The sequence below is a fragment of the Chanos chanos genome, chromosome 11 (genome assembly GCF_902362185.1).
Source record: "Chanos chanos chromosome 11, fChaCha1.1, whole genome shotgun sequence".
NCBI lineage: Eukaryota > Metazoa > Chordata > Actinopteri > Gonorynchiformes > Chanidae > Chanos > Chanos chanos.
In genome coordinates, this window is record NC_044505.1 from 22,439,829 (window position 1) to 22,459,461 (window position 19,633).

At 39.7% G+C, this 19,633-nt stretch overlaps 1 protein-coding gene across 1 annotated transcript; it reads left to right on the top strand.

The window, feature by feature from the left end:
• The first annotated feature begins 1,937 nt into the window (after positions 1-1,937).
• On the top strand, positions 1,938-16,132 carry LOC115823848 (NACHT, LRR and PYD domains-containing protein 12-like). The gene is made up of 7 exons (XM_030787871.1): positions 1,938-1,974; positions 6,963-8,817; positions 9,370-9,543; positions 14,174-14,347; positions 14,639-14,800; positions 14,950-14,996; positions 15,597-16,132. Exons 1-7 carry the CDS (start codon positions 1,938-1,940, stop codon positions 16,130-16,132), a joined length of 2,985 nt encoding a protein of 994 aa, XP_030643731.1.
• The last annotated feature ends 3,501 nt before the right edge of the window (positions 16,133-19,633 follow it).

Below are 19,633 nucleotides of genomic sequence, written 5' to 3' on the forward strand. Positions count from 1 at the left end.
TTTGTTTATTTTTTTAGTCCTAGTGAGGCCTTTAGTGGCTAAACCAGTTTTGTTTCTTTAGTAACACTTCATTTAACTTTTACATACCAGGGAAGATGCAGTCAGCTTGTTTGGTTTGAACTCTAGAGCTGTAGAAGACTCATGGGATGGAGATTTTGAATTAAGTTCAGAGAGATTTTTGTTCCACTGAAATACCTGAATGCCTGGACTAGCTAAGTAGCTAAGAGTTTTCATTCTGTGTTCTGATCTCTGAAGTCGTTGTGGGACAGTGGAGGAGTTTTGCAGATCTGATGAACTTGGACAGTTTCAGTGAAGAGCAACCAAGAGTCCACACAGCCCATAAATGTGGTCTTATGTTTCGGCAGATTTACCAGTTTTATGTCCTTTCACTTCCTTTTATTACTTCATGGTCCTGATTTTTACTCCACATAGAAAATTTCCTTTGACGGGGCATATTAAAGGTCAAAGGGTCAGTGACCTCAGTGGACACCAGTCTGAAATCCTATCTTATCTCAGTTTAGGATGACATTTAGGATTTTTGGTATTACAGAAACATGTTTCTTAACTGCATTTAGGAAAAAAATCCTATCTTATCTTAGGATAGAAATTTAGCTGTTACAGAACTGTCCTAACTTAGGGATTTCCCAAGTTAAGATGGCATCGACCCCATCTAAAAATTCAAAATAACTGCAAAAAATGGCAGTTTCACTCTTGTTAGGTCTGTATGGTAATAAAGATGATGAACATGAATACAGAAATATAATGACTGAAAGACTACTCAAACCGTATGATGACACTTTAAATTTCCTGGACCATGTGTATGTGTAGACTATATATTGACTGCCAAGGCGGGGTCATTTTGAATTTGATCGAGGTGCTGTGTCCGGCTCTGGAGAGACCTACACAGAGGCACGGGGCTGTGCCAGTGGTCGTACACATCTCACATGCACTTCGTTTTTTTTTTCGTCTTTTTTGTGTATAATAGCAATGAGAGCCGTTGATGTTATGGCTTGTCCATCTCGGGCAGCCTACTGGTGCATTCTGATCAAAGATACAGGCAGTCTCATGTACATTCCTAGCATAGATACAGACATGACAGGACAACTGCCAATTGAAAAACTGAATTTACACTCATAGTTAGGATCTCTTAAGTTAGGATAAGACGGGAGGTCTGAGATAGGACAGGACATAACCATGAGTTTAGGAATTGCTTCTGTAATAGGAAGATAGGATTTTTCCTATCCTTGAAACTTAACAGATAGGACAAGCAGATAGGATATTTTTCTGTAATGAGGCCCCAGGTGAGGATCTGTTCTGTTCCCACTCCAGCCTCCAGAAAAGCAGCAGCACAAAATCAGTACAAAACACCTCACACAGAGCTGGGATTGGCTCACAGAGAGAATGACAGGAATGTCATCCAATCAAATAACTCCAATGTTACAGTATCAGAGAGGATTTAACAGTGACCAACATGAGCATTTTCTGCAGCATTCCATAGAGTCTCTCTCTCTCTCTCTCTCTCTCTGTCTCTCTCTCTCTCTCTCTCTCTCTCTCTCTCTCTCTCTCTCTCTCTCTCTCTCTCTTTCTCTCTCTCTCTCCCTCCCTTTCTCTCTCTCTCTCTGGCATATTCATGTAAAACCATGTTGAGCACTTCCTGTTAAACCGGTCAAACTGGTTTTTAAACCATAAGACAGAACAGGAAACTGACATAAGATCACTGTTCAGTTTGAACTGCATCACAAGAAAGATATCTGGGTGATGTTGAACTGCATCACAAGAAGGATATCTGGGTTATATTTAAAAGAAAAGCTTTTACTGAAACAAAACAGGTACAGTTAACATTTTTTATCTTGTGGTGTTAGTTGTGAAGCTATTGGTGTTCAATAGAAGAACTGTGTTAATCACACTGAACACTCTGGAGAAAATGGAACTGGACTATGTCAGTGAAGAAACTACAGAGTAAACCCACAGAAGGTAATACAATATACAGTGTCTCTGACAGTATTACATTTAATACAATATACAGTCTCTATAACAGATTTCATTTAATACAATATACAGTCTCTATAACAGATTTCATTTAATACAGTGTACAGTCTCTATAACAGATTACATTTAATACAGTATACAGTCTCTATAACAGATTACATCTAATACAGTATAAAGTCTCTATAACAGACTTCATTTAATACAGTATACAGTCTCTATAACAGATTACATTTAATACAGTATACAGTCTCTATAACAGATTACATTTAATACAGTATACAGTCTCTCTATAACAGATTACATTTAATACAGTATATAGTCTCTATAACAGATTACATTTAATACAGTATACAGTCTCTACAACAGATTTCATTTAATACAGTATACAGTCTCTATAACAGACTTCATTTAGCTGAAGATTTTTCGCTGACACATACTGAGAGATGTTCAGTTGAGGGGGCAAAAATCAGAATTCAGTTGATAATTTTGAGGTTGTGCCTTCATATTTAATTTTTCTCATATAACATCACAGTAGTGGAACATTTGGGAATATTTCTGTCAGATGTATTGTAACAGTGGATTTGTTTGTCTATCATCTGAAGTCTGCCTGAAATAATAAGATCTCAAATATATTTATCTATGTATGTATTTTACTTTACATAGACAGGTGAAACTTTCACTTATTAAATGTGCATGTCATTTAGAGCCAAACTTTAATACATATTTCTGTCTCTATGCAAAGTTGATAATGAATGTGAGTAATGCACTTTCTTTGTTGTGTAAAGTTGTTGAACTGGACAGACTGTCTAAAATGAAAGAAAGTTGAGCACAGAGAACAGCTGTGCTAATGTCCTGATTATTCCCAGTTTTAAACTTTACTTTAAGCGTCTTCATAGTTTAATACATTCACACACCTGTTGTTCATGGAGGGACATCATAATAAATAAATAAATAAACAAACAAACAAACAAACAAATAACAAATAAATATATCTTTTATTGATGTGGATGTTGTTTATATTAAAGTCAATGGTTAATGACAGCTGAGGATGTTATTGTTTCGCAGGAAATGATAGAAAAAAATAATATTTAAAATAATCTTTAATTAACTAAATTTTAACATTTGTTATATTATTAGATTATTTAAACTGGAAACTGAATTAAAAGTTTTGTTCACCTACGAGCCATCTGATGTTTGTATTAATGTTTGTGTGTAGAGTGTGAGCCAGTTTGAAAATTGCATTGAAAGTTTTAAAGAACTGATCAACGCTTTGGAAAACTGTAATACTGCCCTCTGTTCCAGTGTGTGTAATGACCACGTTTGTCCACTAGATGGTAGTGAACACAGCACCTCCAACTCCCCTATAAGTTCTTCAACTCAGCCTCCAGACATAGCATCACTGTGAATGTGGATGGTTTTCTCAAGTTAGGAGAGAGAGAGAGGGAGAGAGGGAGGGAGAGAGAGAGAGAGGGAAAGAGAGAGAGAGAGAGAGAGAGAGAGAGAGAAATATATATTACTGTAGAAGGCAAGGCAAGTTTATTTATACAGCACATTTTGTACAAGGCCATTCAACGTGCTTCACACAAGGCATATAAAACATCAGATAAGAAATATAGAATAAGATAAACAGAAATAACTAAAAAGAGATAATACAGTGTATAAGGGAAAATGAACAAAGAATTAAAACTGAGAAGTATGAGAAAACATAAAGTGAGACAGGTCAGGCAGCGCAGAACAAAAACATGAGATAAGAAATACAGACTAAGATAAGTAAAAACACATAAAAATGATCCTACAGTGTATAAGAGAGAATACAAAAGAATTCAAATGGACAAGTGAGAGAATAAAGGTCAAGGTTCATAGGCAGTGCAGAACAAGTCCAGATTTAAAAGTGCTGAGAGTTGGGACACTTCTGAGGTCATCTAGAAGTTTGTTCCAGCATAGTACCTAAACGCTGCCTCACTGTGTTTAGTTCTAACTTTGGGAATAGTTAACTGACCAGTCCCAGATGACCTAAGGGGTCTGGGGGGTTCATATGGTGAGAGCAAGTCAGAGATGTATTTTGGTCCTAAACCATTGAGCGATTTGTAAACAACCAACAGTATTTTAAAGTCATTTCTTTGAATAACTGGAAGCCAGTGCAGAGACCTGAGAACTGGTGTAATGTGCTCAGATCGCTTGGTTTTGGTTAAAACTCCAGTAGCAGTGCTCTGTATAAACTGTAAATGTCTGAGAACTTTTATCAGTAGCCCTGAGAAGGGACCATTACAGTAATCTACTCTACTAGAGACAGACACATGGATGAGCTTTTCTAACTCTTGTTTGGGGATGAGTCTTCTAATTATTGACATGTTTTTGAGATGATAATGAGCTAGTTTTGATATTAAATTGATGTGGCTATTCAGAATTTAAATCTGAGTCCATAATTACACGTAGATTTCTGGCCTGGTTTTTAGTGTGCAGAGAGAGAGAGATTCAAGGTGAGCACTAACTTTCAGCCTTTCTTGATGGGCGCCAAAGATAATTATCTGGGTTTTGTCTTTATTTAGTTGAAGGAAATTCAGGCACATCCAATAATTGATTTGTTTATACTTAAACTGAACATGCATATGGTCACACACAATAAAGGAGTGAACACGTAGAGTAACATTGCCTGATACGTGTGTGTGTGTGAGTGTGTGTGTGTAGTGACTACACTTAACCAACAGATGATTTACTACAAAATAACCCAAGAACCAGGATAGTGTGTTTTCACTGTGTATGTGTGTGTATACAAGAGTGTGTGAATTAACTTGCTGTTTATATCTGTTTGTTCCTTTCTGAAGCATTTCTTAAACACGCCAGTTGATTTCAGTAAATCCTCATTAGGTTTGACTGGTTTTCACAGTTCTAATGTCACATCACTATGTATCTGAATACCAGTAAAGACAAAGTGACATTCAGATAACAGTTCAGTTTGAACTCTAGTGCTGCAGTAGTGAAGGTTTGATGGAGAGAGAAAAAATAGTCAGTGAATCATTAGAGTAATGAAGGGATGAAAAGCTGTGATTATTCTGTGTTAACTGTGATGATACTGGCCACTAGAAGAGTTTATTAAACCACAGCGGTCTATCTGGTCTCCCTGAATAAAATGGATCTGAATGAATAAAATGCACTGTCTCACTGAAGAGTCACAGAATGACCTAAATGAAGACAACACAGAAATATTTTAATAATATTTGAGGACTTAACACAGTGTTTGTAACAACGTTTAGCATTAGGACAATTTTTTTTTCCATTAAATTTTCCATCAGTCAGTGTAAGGGTTTTTTTTAGTTTTTTAGTTTTTTTAGTATTTGAGGGATCTCTGTGTCAGCAGACAGAGTCAGTGTAACAGTCACAGAGTGAAGGAGATTCTGGATACACATAGAATACCTCAGAATTTATTAGAAATCAAATAAAACAACAAAACAAAAAACTTTCTGGAACTTACAGGTTTCAGGATTCAGACTTTGGGTATACACTACACATTGACAATTCTATTCCACATAACCACAGAATGAGAAAACTAGGAATATTTATACAGAACAGAACAAGACTAGATTAACCAAAAACAGGTGCAACCTATGATATAATTAATAAGGAGCAGCAAAGGGATCAGGAAGTGCATAAACAAACTTAACTAAGAATGACCAGCAGAGGGGGACAGAGAGAAGCAGGGTGTGATTTGGACATATTTACTGTAATAAACATAACTGTCTGTTTCTGGAGCATTAACAGTGTTAAACTAACACTGGATGTTTTCTTTTAAAGACACTGTACATGGTGTATGATATAAATGACTTACATACATAATCTTCAGACATGTCAGACTGACAGACTAAAAAGGCTCAGATGACAATGAGAGGTTTTTCTTTCTTTTTCCCTTTTTTTTTTTTTTGCTTTTTTCCTTCGACATCTTTATCCAGAGTAGATTACAATTATGACTGACTGTTTCAAAGGTCACTCACCTCTGGAGGAAAGGGTCAGAAACGCACAGTGATTATCAATGGCAACTTTTTTTCCAAACTGAATTAGAATAAAGAGAAAACATATTGATGTTCAGTATGTCTGTGTTAGACAGGCATGAATTTCATTTGGAACTTGACCATGTGTAAAGTGTATTTTCTATGTCCACAGACCTGAACAAGTCTCACTGGTCATTGTGAGAATGGAGGAAACTAAAAGGATTGACTGTGGGGACAGAGAGGAGAAGAACACTGTCTGTAGAATGAGTCAGTCTGGACAGTGTGAGGAGGAGGATCCTGTTGACTACAGGACACAGAGACCAGGATCTCCAGTACCCAGCTGTGTGTCTATGAAGAGTGACAATTCCATGGGTAAACTTCTAAACTTCAGCAGAGAACCAGTCCCCTCGGAGCCACAGTGAGTCTCCTCAAAGTCATAAGGAGGGAGTCCTCTCTGATCAGCCCAACTATTCATAACCACTCACATGTATCTGTTATTAATAGTCCAATTAATTTCCTTTACAAATGTTGTTTTTTCTGATATCAGTTAGAAATGAAAACAGAGACATGTACATACAGTTTGTTTGTCCTCTCTGGCTTCCATTAGTGAAACTCTCCCATTCCCCTCTGTTCAGTCAGCTCCACTCTCTGAATGATTAAACACTGTGTAGTGGGAATTCTTCACCAGCTGTCAATCATTATTGTCACACTTCATCACTATCATCCCAACTGTATACGAGCCCTAAACTCAAGTACAAGTCATATTTCTCCCAAAGAAAGAATTTGTCAAATTTGGACACTCAGGTCTGATCCTGGATCAGTGCAGGTGTGGCCTGTGTCAGCAGGTTCAGAGAGATTCTTTTTTTTTCACTAACTCTACCTCTCTTTCTCTCACTCCCTCCCTCCCCTCTCTCTCTCTCTCTCTCTCTCTCTCTCTCTGCAGTGTGGTGACAGATTTAACTGAGGATCAGTCTGGGTGTTGCCAAGATGTGCAACACAACCTGTCAGACGATGTCCTGCTGAGAATCATGAATGGTCATAAAACCACCCTAAAACACAAGTATGAGCGCTTGTATGAAGGTGTCGCACTGAAAGAAAACCAAACCCTCCTCAACAGCATTTACACAGAGCTCTACATCACAGAGGGAGAGAGTGAAGGAGTGAATGAGAAACATGAGGTTTTACAGATTGAAACAGCATCCAGGACACGGGCTTCTCAAGACAAATTAATCAACTGCAATGACATCTTCAAACCCTTGTCAACCAACAGATCTAAAGAGGACAAAAAATCTTTGTCTTCTCAGGAGCCTGGAAGGGACAGACAAAAGCCAGAGATCAGAACTGTACTCACCAAGGGCGTCGCTGGCATTGGAAAAACAGTGTCCGTGCAGAAGTTCATTCTGGACTGGGCAGAAGGAAGAACCAATCAGGACATTGATTTCATGTTGGTTCTTCCTTTTCGGGAACTGAACTTAATTAAAGGTGAACAGTTCAGTCTTCATGGACTCCTGCTAGAGTTTCACCCAGAGCTCAGAAATTTGGATCCAAAGAAATATAATGATTGTAAAATACTGTTCATTTTTGATGGTTTTGATGAGAGTCAACTTCAGTTGGATTTTTCTGAGACTCTGTGTGATGTGACCATGATATCATCAGTGAACAAACTGATATCAAACCTCATCAAAGGAAATCTTCTTCCCTCTGCGCTCATCTGGATAACCTCCAGACCAGCAGCAGCCAATCAGATCCCCTCTCAGTTCATCAGTCGTGTGACAGAAGTCCAAGGATTCAGTGATTCACAGAAAGAGGAATACTTCAGAAAAAGAGTCAGAGATGAGACTCAAGCCAACAGAATCATCTCACACATCAAAACATTAGCAAGTCTTCACATCATGTGTCGCATCCCAGTGTTCTGTTGCATTTCAGCCACTGTGCTTCAGGAAATGCTGCGTCAAGACAATGTAAAAGAGATCCCTAAAACTCTGACTGAGATGTACACACACTTCCTGCTCACTCAGACTAAAATGAAGAACCAGAAGTATGGTGAAACAGACTCAAAGACTCTTCTGGAATCAAGCAAGGAGATCTTACTGAAACTTGCTAAGCTGGCTTTTAATCAGTTGCCGACGGGCAACATCATGTTTTATGATGAGGATCTGAGAGAATGTGGCATTGATGTGAGTGAGGCCACAGTGTACTCTGGGATTTGTACTGAGATCTTTAAGGAGGAAGCTGTGCTTCGTCAGAAGAAGGTCTACTGCTTTGTGCATCTGAGTGTTCAAGAGTTCTTTGCTGCTCTCTATGTCTTTTACTGCTATGTAAACAAGAACATGGAGGCACTGAAGTTGGAGTATTTTGTCGGGGTAATGAGAGGTTTGCAGTCCTTGGATAAGTTACTGAAGGGGGCTGTGGAAAAATCTTTGGAGAATAAGACTGGACGTCTCGATCTGTTTGTTCGCTTCCTTCTTGGCATCTCACTGGAATCCAACCAGAAACTCCTGCAAGGCCTGCTGACACACACACAGAACAACCAAAACAGCATTAAGAAAATAAGCCATTATATCAAAAAATTAAATAAAGATGGTGTCCCACCTGAGAGATGGATCAATCTACTGCACTGCTTGACAGAGGTGAATGATCACTCTCTCCATAAAGAAATTGAAGCTTTTGTCAAGTCTGAAAATTACAGAACTGAACTGTCACTTGCACACTGCACAGCACTGGCCTACATGTTTCTGGCGGCAGAGGAGGTGCTGGATGAGTTTGACCTAAAGAAATACAACACATCAGATGAGGGTCATAGGAGACTGCTCCCAGCTGTGAGGCGTTGCAGAAAAGCTCTGTGAGTTTTCACTTTCACTTTTTTCTAAACAAAGCCACTCTTTGGTAGCTTTAATTGGAAGAATAATTTAACTGGTGAGATTAAGAATCATATTCTGGTATGTTTTTGAGGAGTACATACAGATAATGAATTTAGTTAAGATCATTCATCTGTACACCCAATGACCAATGTACAGTGATACTTATATGAAAGTCTCATTAAAGCTGATTTGATGAAACATGCTTTGAGTCGGAAACGGTGATCTAAGTGAAATATCAACACTGTTATTTATCTACTCTTAAGCAGTGATATTTTTAACACTGAGTGAATAATATAATATTGTATAACAGGTGCCTCCTTGGAAATGCTATTTTCATAGAGCAGCTACAAACATGATACTGCAATATTTTAATGTGGAAGGTGGACAAAAGATCAAAATTTCAATAAAACAATGATTTGTCTGAATGAACATGTCATAGTAGAAATGTCACCAAAGTCAAGCCTTAGAAGTGATTTACAGTACAATTTCATTCTTCAAAAAGTCAGCAGTTTGTTTTTGCTCTCCCTGTGTAGACTCAGAGACTATAAAATCACTCAGCAGTTCTGTGAAATTATCGCCTCATCTCTGAAGTTTGCGAACTGCACCCTGAGAGAACTGGACCTGAGTAACGCTGGTCTTCAGGATTCAGGAGTGACGATACTCTGTGCTGCACTAAAGAATCCAAACTGTCAGCTGGAAATACTGAGGTCAGTAATTCATCTAAACGAAATCAGTACTAGTTGGGAAAATTACTCAAGTCCTGAAAATAATTCTGCTTGACTGTAAGTGTAAAACACTCATATATAAGGTTTCTTTTAGGGGGCATGTGTTTCTGTTTCTAGACTTTTCCAAATTTAGATGTGTCTCTTTGATTGTTTTATTTGAGGGACCATGTGCAGTGTCTACCCATCTCGGAGGAGTGTGATTTACTGTATACCCACCTAAATATCCAGAGATCTGTCTTTGATCCTAATTTCCCTCTTCCATGGCCCAAGCCACACCTGCATTCAGAGACAAAATAGAAACTCAGTTGTCGTAACACCTAACAGACACCAGGTTCAATGATTTATCAATTCCAGTGAATACCGCAATGATTAGTTACATTACATTTACATTTACATTACATTTATTTAGCCGAGTTACAACTTACAAGTGGGGAAACAACTCAAGCTACAGTATAGTGAGAGGCCTATGAGTAGCCATTAAGTACTACACCTATTCAATAGGGCAAAGTGCAAGCAATAAGTGTGAGTTTTCTTTCAAAACAAAGAGCAGGAAATTAGGAAGAGAAGAACACAGTACGTGTGAGTTAGGCATGTTAGGGTATTAGAGGTGTTAAGCGTTAGGAGAGGAGGTGCTCTTGGAAGAGGTCGGTCTTCAAGAGATTCTTGAAGATAAATAGGGACACCCCTGTTCTGAAGGCTGTTGGTAGCTCATTCCACCATCGGTGAACCATGAACAAAAACAGTCTGGACTGAGATGGCCTTGTGTGTACGGATGGCAATGTCAGACAGTGTTCCTTGGTGGAACGCAGTGGGCGAGAAGGAGCATAAGCCTGTATTACCAAGTTGAGGTAGATGGGTGCAGACTCAGAAGTCACTCTGTAAGCGAGCAGTGACTTGAATTTGATTCAGGCGGCCAGTAGAGGTCAATGAGTAGCGGTGTGACATGTGCCCTTTTAGGTTGATTGAAAACCAGACAAGCCACCATGTTCTGGACCATCTGTAGAGGTTTCACTGTACATGCTGGGAGACCCGCTAAAAGGGCATTACAGTAGTCAAGCCGAGAGTTAACCATGGCCTGTACCAAGAGTTGGGTAACATACTGAGTCAGGTAAGACTTGATTTTCCTTAAGTTGTAAAGTGTGAAGTGGCACGACCAGGAGACCGAGGAAACATGGTCAAAGAAGGATGGCTGGTCATCAATCATGACACCCAGGTTTCTCACAGCCTTGGCTGGGGTGAGAGATGAGGAGGTGATTTTGATGTTGATATTGTGATGGATATATTGACTGGCTGGGATGACCATGAGGTCAGTCTTAGAGATGTTTACCTGAAGGTGGCGTTCCTTCATCCATGTAGACATGTCTAAGAGACAAGCTGTGATCCATTCCCACCAGATGACCGTGGGTCATCTGGTGGGAATGACAGGTATAGTTGGGTATTATTTGCATGACAGTTCTATGAGATGCCATGTGAGCTGATAACCAGACCCAAGGAGGTGGCATATATTGCAAAGAGAAGGGGTCCCAGCACAAAGCCTTGGGGCACCCCTGTGGAGAGGCAATGGGATGTGGATGTTTTTTCTTGCCATGATACATTGAAAGAATGCCAAGTGAGGTAAGATTCAAAACTTAGCCGGGGGAGACTGCTTGTCTCTGAGTGGTTCAAAGAATTGGCTACTCATGGCTGCCACTTTTTCAGAAAGGAAGAGGCAAAGGTATGAGTGGTTAGTGTCTGGTGGAGGTGTTGGTGGATTGAGTAATGATTTGAAGGTGAAAAATAAGGTGTATTTGTCTGGAGGCAGTGGTGGAGTGAATTTCCATTTGCTCGCAATTAGAATGCCAGTCCCACTACCTCGCCCAGACTGACAGGAGATAAGAGAAAAAAAATGCGGAGTTAGTGGACAGTGCAGCCGGGGTAGCAATGTTTTCTGGTTTGATCCAGGTCTCAGTGAGAGCTAGTAGCCCAAGCGATAGTAGGTTAGCATGTGCATTAATAAAATCAGCATTGTTAACTGCTGATTGGCTGAAGCCAGGAACTTCATGGTTGCTTGGTAGTTACACTCTGGTTAGCTTCTAACAGTCTTACTGTTACCTCACAGCAAGAAGGACCTGGGTTTGAATCCCAGCTGTTCCAGGTCCTGATACATTTGTCTGTGTTCTTAACACAGCGCTGTCAATTGCAGAGACCCAACTCTTCAAATAAATTATTAGCAAACATGTAAGGAGCCTAGCGAGTAAGGATAGCTAAGCTAACGTTACAATACAGCTGGGTTGTTTTGGTTAGCGCACAGTGCATAGCTGCTTGTCAATATCGACTTCTCGTGCAAGTGGATAACGTTAATTTTAATTCTTTAACTCTGTCATTGAATCTTTGCTCACTCAATTCAGATGAATATTGAAAAAAATTTTCCAAGACTCAAAAGAGCTCCTCCTGATGCCTTCTCATATGGTAGGGCATTGGAATATTTTTTCAGAAAGCCCCGTAAAATAAGGTGTTCAAACAAAGGGTGCAATGAAACATGTAGGCTGTGGAGCAGTCACTTAAAGTGTTAAGTTAAAGCCATTTTTTTCAGTTGACACAAAGTGTATATATTTTGTTATTGTTCGGTTATTTAAATAAAGTACTCGGCAATTGAAATATTTTATCTTACTGTATTACTATTCAGTCCCTCCAGGATTCCGCGGGCCTTTTTTGGGATTGCTGCAGCCTAACATACTGATTTTGCAGCAGCTTTTCTAAAAAAAATTGCGATGCATGTTGCGATGTCCTTAGGTTGTCATTTCCAATGAAACTGCAGGAGCAAGCGAAAATTGCAAAAATAGTTGGGATTTTTTTCTTTTGAATTGTAATTGAATCTGTCACCGGAGTCTGCCCCGCCGAAGTAGGTCACAACGATGCTACTTCCTGCTTGTAGCCACCGCTTATGCTTGGCTGTCTTTTATGTTGGCGTTTCTACCGTGCGCGACTGAGAATGTAGGCTTATTCCTGCAGTATGTGCAGAACGCAGCATTTTCAATGCTGGCTACTTCATGAAGAAACGGGTAGCCTTCTGGGGGTCTTTAGAAAGGCCCAACTTTCTCCTCGGCATGATACTAAACGTTAGCGTGCTGACAGATTCTGTCAGACAGAGCCATAAGCGTCATAGCAATAACTTTGACAACGACACATTGATTGACTGGCACACAAACAGACAAATCATTGTTGAATTCAGGCACGCGGTGCACCGTTGTTTGTGTTTTTTGATTGGGTTAGGTATTAAGGAGTGGGACAGAACATGATAAACGTGTCTGTAAGCACTGAAAACAAGTATGGTTTAAGTAATTGTTGTGATTGTGACATCACGAAATCCTGGAGGGACCAACCATTATAGTATTAACTTAAGTCCAGGCTTACAGCAGACAACATATGGAAACTAAGGACACATACAGACTCAAAGGAGAGAGAACATCACCTTTGGTTGGATTGTTGTGGTGCTAGATGGGTGTGACTGACTTTTGGGTGATGAGACTTGTGAGATCTCAGACCCAGTTAAAAGGGTTTACTGTATCAACAGCTCCAATAATCAGAGCTACAGTGTGGATGTAATTGTGCAGAGATTTCCGGATGTCTTTAAAGAGTTTGATACTCTGCCATTCATCTTTAATATGCAGCCGAAGGACGACATGCAGCCAGTAGTCCATGCTCCCCGGAGGGTCCCAGAGTCACTTAAAGAGCGTCTAAAGCAACAGTTAGACAGACTGGCCTTTCTAGGAGTGATCAAGAAAAGTGGAAGTGGAATTTAATGGTTTGTTTCAATAAAAGCAAATGGAGATCTCTGCGTGTGCATGGAACCAAAAGATTTAAATGAAAAAATCAAACATACCACAGACATGATCAAACTCCTACAAGGGAAGAACACAAAGTACAGTAAAAAACGATGCACATTTAACATGCTGTTTAGGCGTGTGTGTGTTTCTGTGTAGCCCCTGTCAGACACGCAATGCAACCCTAAATTTATCTAGACTTCACCCGAATCTGTCAGATTGGACATTAAACAGACTTTACTAGCTACCTGGTACAAAGTTCGTGTAATGTTCGATTGAGTCCATGTGCGAATACAACAGGTCACTGTCCAGAGAACTCACAGCAAGTGAGTGGACGTGTGGATGCGGTTTTTATCACGCCAGTGGCACAAAACTGGAAGAATACAAACATCGGAGGGGCAAAGAAGGGTCATTTAAACGAAGACGCCAACGAAACTGTCTACCTGGAGAGAGAATGAGATTCGGGAACCTCTGTCAGTGAGCGCCGACACTGAAATCATCAGACAAAAGTCGATAGCTTTGTGTGGAACATGGTTGGCTCTGTTAATTTAATGACTAATTATTTTGTATGTGTTTTTATTTTGGGTAGCTGTTTTCTGTTTAATCTGAAATTTCTAAAATTTCATTTGTCTCTCCTGTTTCCATTGTACAGACTTGTCCCATCCCAAAATATTATCCTGTGTATTTGGGTAATTTAAACAAATTTTTGACAGCACTGCACATGTTTTTGTCAAACTTTATCAGTGTTCATTCAGTGTGAGTGCAAACGTTCTCTCTCTCTCTCTCTCTCTTTCTCTCTCTCTCTCCAGACTTGCTCTCTGTAATCTGACTGAGCAGTCCTGTTCATCTGTAGCCTCAGTTCTACAGTCAGTAAACTGTCCCCTGAATGAACTGGACCTGAGTAACAATGACCTTCAGGATTCAGGAGTGAAGTTGCTCTGTGTTGGACTGAAGAATCCACACTGTAAACTGGAGATACTCAGGTCAGTATTAATCAGGAGCAGTAATTCATTGTAGAATGCCTATGTTCATATTAAAGTGAGACCAGGTTGATGTAGATCTGCGAGCTTAGTTAATGTGATAGTTTAGTGAACATTTATATTAAAACAGAATGGTACCTTTACACTTAATTGAGTTTTATTCTCCCTGATGAAGAGGAGGCATGATTAAAAAGACAAACTTCTCTCTTTGCTGTTCTAATACATTCACAAACCAGATGAAGAATTGATATTCTCTGTCTGTCTGTCTTTCTCTCTCTCTCTCTTTATCTGTAGGTTGTCTGGCTGTTTAGTGACAGAGGAAGGCTGTTCTGTTCTGGCTTCAGCCCTGAGATCAAATCCCTCACACCTGAGAGAGCTGGACCTGAGCTACAATCATCCAGCAGACTCAGGAGTGAAGCTGCTCTCTACACAGATGGATCAACACTGTCAGCTTAAGTCAGTACTGTGTGTGTGTTTATGTGTGTGAATGGTGAATGCATGTTACAGTATGTGTGTGTGTGTGTGTGTGTGTGTGTGTGTGTGTGTGTGTGTGTGTGTGATTATATGCATGTGACTAATCCACTGTCTGTTGTGTGGTTTTGTAGTGTGGACCATGGAGGAGAATTCAGGATCAAACCAGGGTTACAGAAATGTGAGTACACACACATGCAGAATCATACACTGAGTTTGGTTCGCTCATGGAAAAGACCATTTAACGAGAAACGGTAGGAGACAAGAGACTCAGACTCCTTCTAATACACACATATCTGTCGCAAAATACCCCATATTTGCAGTCTGTAACACACACTGAGGACAGGACGGTAAGATGGACAACATGGCACATTCATTCACACCACAAACATCACACTAGGACAAATAGAACATCAAAACCCCATTTACACACATAACACACATCACACACAACATCATCACCCCAGGGTGTGGTATTAAATACTGCATGTGTGCAGTATTCTGACTGACACAGTATTCCAATGTCGTTCCCATTTCATTTTCCTGTTTTCCTACGCCCCCTCCCCAACACCCACTAACCCTCCACATGGGATTCTATCACCTCAGGTTACAACTTTTCTTCTTTCATTTCATACAGTTTTCTACAGTCATCAGTTTGTTCTCTCATCATTTCAATGGACCATCACTGTCCTTAATGTATCATTTAGTATAAAACACACACACACACGCAAAGTTGAGAGTGTGATATGTTTTCTCTGCTAATTTCTCTTCTTCTCTTTAGATGCCTGTGATCTCACAATGGACCGAAACACAGTAAACACAGAACTCACTCTGTCTAAGGGGAAGAGAAAGGTGACACATGTGAGAGAGAATCAGTGGCATCTTAATCATCCAGATAGATATGATTACTGGTATCAGGTCATGTGTGGAGAGGAACTGACTGGACGCTGTTACTGGGAGACTGAGTTGACTGGAGATGCTGTTATATCAGTGACATATAAAGGAATGTGGAGGAAAGGACGGAATGATGACTGTGAGTTTGGAGACAATGATAAGTCCTGGAATCTGATCTGCTCTGGGAACAGCTATTCTGCCTGTCACAATCATCAGAGAACTGTCACTCCTGCCCTCCGCTCACGCACACACAGAGTAGGAGTGTATCTGGACTGGTCTTCTGGAACTGTGTCCTTCTACAACGTCTCCTCTGACACACACACACTCACACACATACACACATTCCACTGCACATTCACTGAACCCCTCTATGCAGGGTTTTATGTTTTTTATGGCTCCTCAGTGTCTCTGTGTCAGATATGACACACACACACACACAAACTACAAAACATGCAAATGGATGTGTATAAGATCCAGAGTTTTCTTTATGTATCAGAAATACCACTACTACTACTACTACTAATAATAATAATCATCATCATCATTATCATCATCACCATCATTCAGTTCTCAAACTTTCATATTTTATTTTAGAGAAAATTGTTGTTCATTTGGTGTTTTATTTTATTACTTTGTGCTTCAAACTCAGTTCTAAACAAACAAGTGAATATAAACATCAGAGAGAAAAACACAAATAAAATCTAAATACAAAATAATTAAAGTTGATGATGATTCCCAAACAAACAAACAAACAAACAAACACACACACACACACACACACACACAAACATATGCACACACACTCTCTCTCTTTCTGTCTCTCTCTCACACACACACACACACACATATACACACACACACACGCACACACCAGGGATGGGAATCACCAGGGACCACCTGATAATATCATATCATGATACCTAGGTGCCAGTTCAATTTCTATGCAATTTTGTGAGTGTCGCGATTCTATAAATATACCGATTTGATATTACAATATTGTAAAAAATTTTCGAACAATTTTACAACCTTGAACCGTGTACAAAAATAAAGTTGAGTCATACCTCTCAATCTTTATACCTTGAGAGTTTTACTGACTTAATTAACTACGCATAAGCATCTTTTTAGTGATCTTACCCTAAATTTTGACAACTGCATCATCTCTCAAAGCTCTACAGTTAAAAACCTTGGTGTGATTTTTGACTCTAGTCTCTCGTTAGTCACTCATATTAAAAACACACAATCAAAACTGCCTTTTATCACCTCCGTAGTATCACTAAAATTAGGCCCTCTCTAAGTATGGCTGATGCAAAAACTATGCTTCTGCCAGAATTGTGACCAGAACAAGGAAGTTTGATCACATTACACCTGTCCTGGCTTCCCTTCATTGGCTCCCAATTCATGCAAGGGCAGATTTTAAAGTCCTCTTATTAACGTATAAAATTTTACATGGGCTTGTGCCGGCCTACTCTTCTGACTTAATTACACCCTATAACCACCCTCGTACCCTGCACTCTCAAGATTCTGGACTATTAATCCGTTCCAAGAGTTAAAAAGAAGTCCGCTGGAAACCGAGCCTTTTCCTACCACTCTCCCTTCCTCTGGAATGGCTTACCAACAGAAATTAGGGAGGCAAACTCTCCCCATACCTTTAAAACCAAACTAAAGACTAATCTATTTTCTTGAACTTATTGATAATATAATTCTGATTTGACTTTGTTCTAGACATGTAAAGTCCTTTGTTCAATGAAGCACTGTGCTGTGAAGCAGTTGTGTCCTCTGACCATAGTCTGCTAATTAGCATTTAGTAATAAATACAGAATCAAGACTATGTGATAAATTTCAATTTAATGACAGTTTACCATCAGATAAAACATTTGTTGAAAAGATTAAAAGCCATATTCCCTACTCACAACTCACACCCGATTATCCCAAGATCTATCGTTTGGGAAGCCTTTAAAGCATATGTTTGTGCTTAAATCAGGAAATGGAATAGAGAACAAGGAAAGCAACTTACATATGAAACGAATAATGGAGTTAGACCAACAATACTCAGTTTCTCCTTCATCAGATTTGTATAGCAGGAGACTCTCCCTTTAAACTGAATTTTAAGAAATATCTCAATCAGTTTTATTAGCAGAGCAGTCAGTAGAACCAATCTCCAACAGGGAGTTATGTTAATAGGAGGTTTCATAATAAGAAATGGTTTCATGGTTTTATTTGTGTACATGTACGTGTGTGTGTGTGTGTGCGTTCGTGTATGTGTGTGTGTGTGCGTGTGTGTGTGTGTACGCTAAACACATACACTCATTACACCTATGATTTTATAAATACGTCAATACCATCTATCTATTTTTGACAGCCGTTATACAGGCTGTGTCCGAAATGGCATACTACATACTAGTCGTATACTGATCTTGGCGTAAAAGTACTAAGTAGTATGCAGTACAGGAAGAATAAAAATTTTGCAGAACACGACAGTTATCCGGATGATGTGCTACTCTGGCGAAAATTTGCAGTATACAACTGGAGTTCACCTCGTTGGGTACTGCATCCCATGATGCAACGCTGTGATTTCCAACTGTCAAAATTCCAGGCGGACAGCGACAGAAGTGGCTTCAACTTCAACTCCACCTGCAGTTCCAAATATAATTGTATCAGTTGCATATTTTCGTGTAATAAGTCTTTCTAATGGGTCTACTTTTGATAGAAGTTTGTTGTAGTCATGTGCTGTTCTTTTTTAACAGAACAAATAACACAACCGATAGCAAACGTGTAGTGCACTGCACGAAAGTTCTCATAATTGCCTACCATACTGTATACAAGGGTGGAGAGTAGTGTGCAGTACACAGTGTATACTGGGCCAGTATACAGTATGCAGTAGACTAGTAGCCATTTCGGACACAGCCAGTCGTACTCAAGGGAACTGAATGAAACCCCTCAATCAGCCTGTCTAAAATGTACAGTCAGTTACATTTCTAGATATCATTGTCCAGGGGGGTATTTCAGAAAGCGGGTTTAGTGAAAACTCTGAGTTTGTTAACCCTGAGATGAGGGAAACTCTAGGTTTTCCGTTTCAGAAAGCGAGGTAACTCAAACTCTGGCTCATTTACCGCAGTAACGCTGGCAGGTTTTCTTCAACAAACCCTGAGTTTCTCCCAAAAAATTGTTTGCCTTTCATTTTTTTTGCGGACGGGAGTTTCCTTTATCACACTGGCGACGCCGAGTATATCGGGACAGCAACTGTTTGTAGAGCCGTAAGAAAGTGTCCCTTGCACTTAAACGGCTACTGCACATTTTCCTAGTGTCAGACCTCTAAGGACCATCAAAGAGGAATTACACAGGATTGCAGGTGACTGATGTAGAATCATTCAGTTAAAGGTAATGATATTTTAAATGATATCGTGTTCATGACATTCTGCTGCGACCTCAGACTGGGATCAGTCGTTAGTTTTTATGTTGCAGCGTTTCCCAGTGTCATGGGCTGCATCGATGGCACACAGATCCCTATCACTGCTCCTTCAGTTAATGAAGTTGACTATGTGAATAGGAAGTCTTTCCACAGCATTAATGTGCAGGTACACTGACTATTGTCTTACAGTAACAAAGACTATACATCACAATATACTGCAACTAATATATCTCATTCTCTGCACTGTCAAGATCATATGTGATTCAGCGCACTTGATCACAAATGTTGAAGCCAGTGGCCCAGCTCTGTGCATGATATATGAATGTACCATTAGTGTACCCTGAGCAACAGATTTGCACATGGTAAGTAAAGCTTTGCACAAATACCATTCCTTGTCTCCCTCTTTTAACACCCTTAAAATGTATCCACTATATAATTACAGGAGAGTTTGATGGCCACCTGCTTGGTGACAGAGAGTACCCATGCCAGCCCTCTCTGTTGAGCCCCTACCCTGA

Bases quoted from the DNA above. Each gene is read 5' to 3' on its own strand.
- LOC115823848 (XM_030787871.1), top strand. From the start codon at position 1,938: ATGTCAGTGAAGAAACTACAGAGTAAACCCACAGAAG. The intron at 1,975-6,962 runs GTAATACAATAT...GGTGTTGCCAAG, and splicing joins ACAGAGTAAACCCACAGAAG to ATGTGCAACACAACCTGTCA. The intron at 14,348-14,638 runs GTCAGTATTAAT...CTTTATCTGTAG, and splicing joins TGTAAACTGGAGATACTCAG to GTTGTCTGGCTGTTTAGTGA.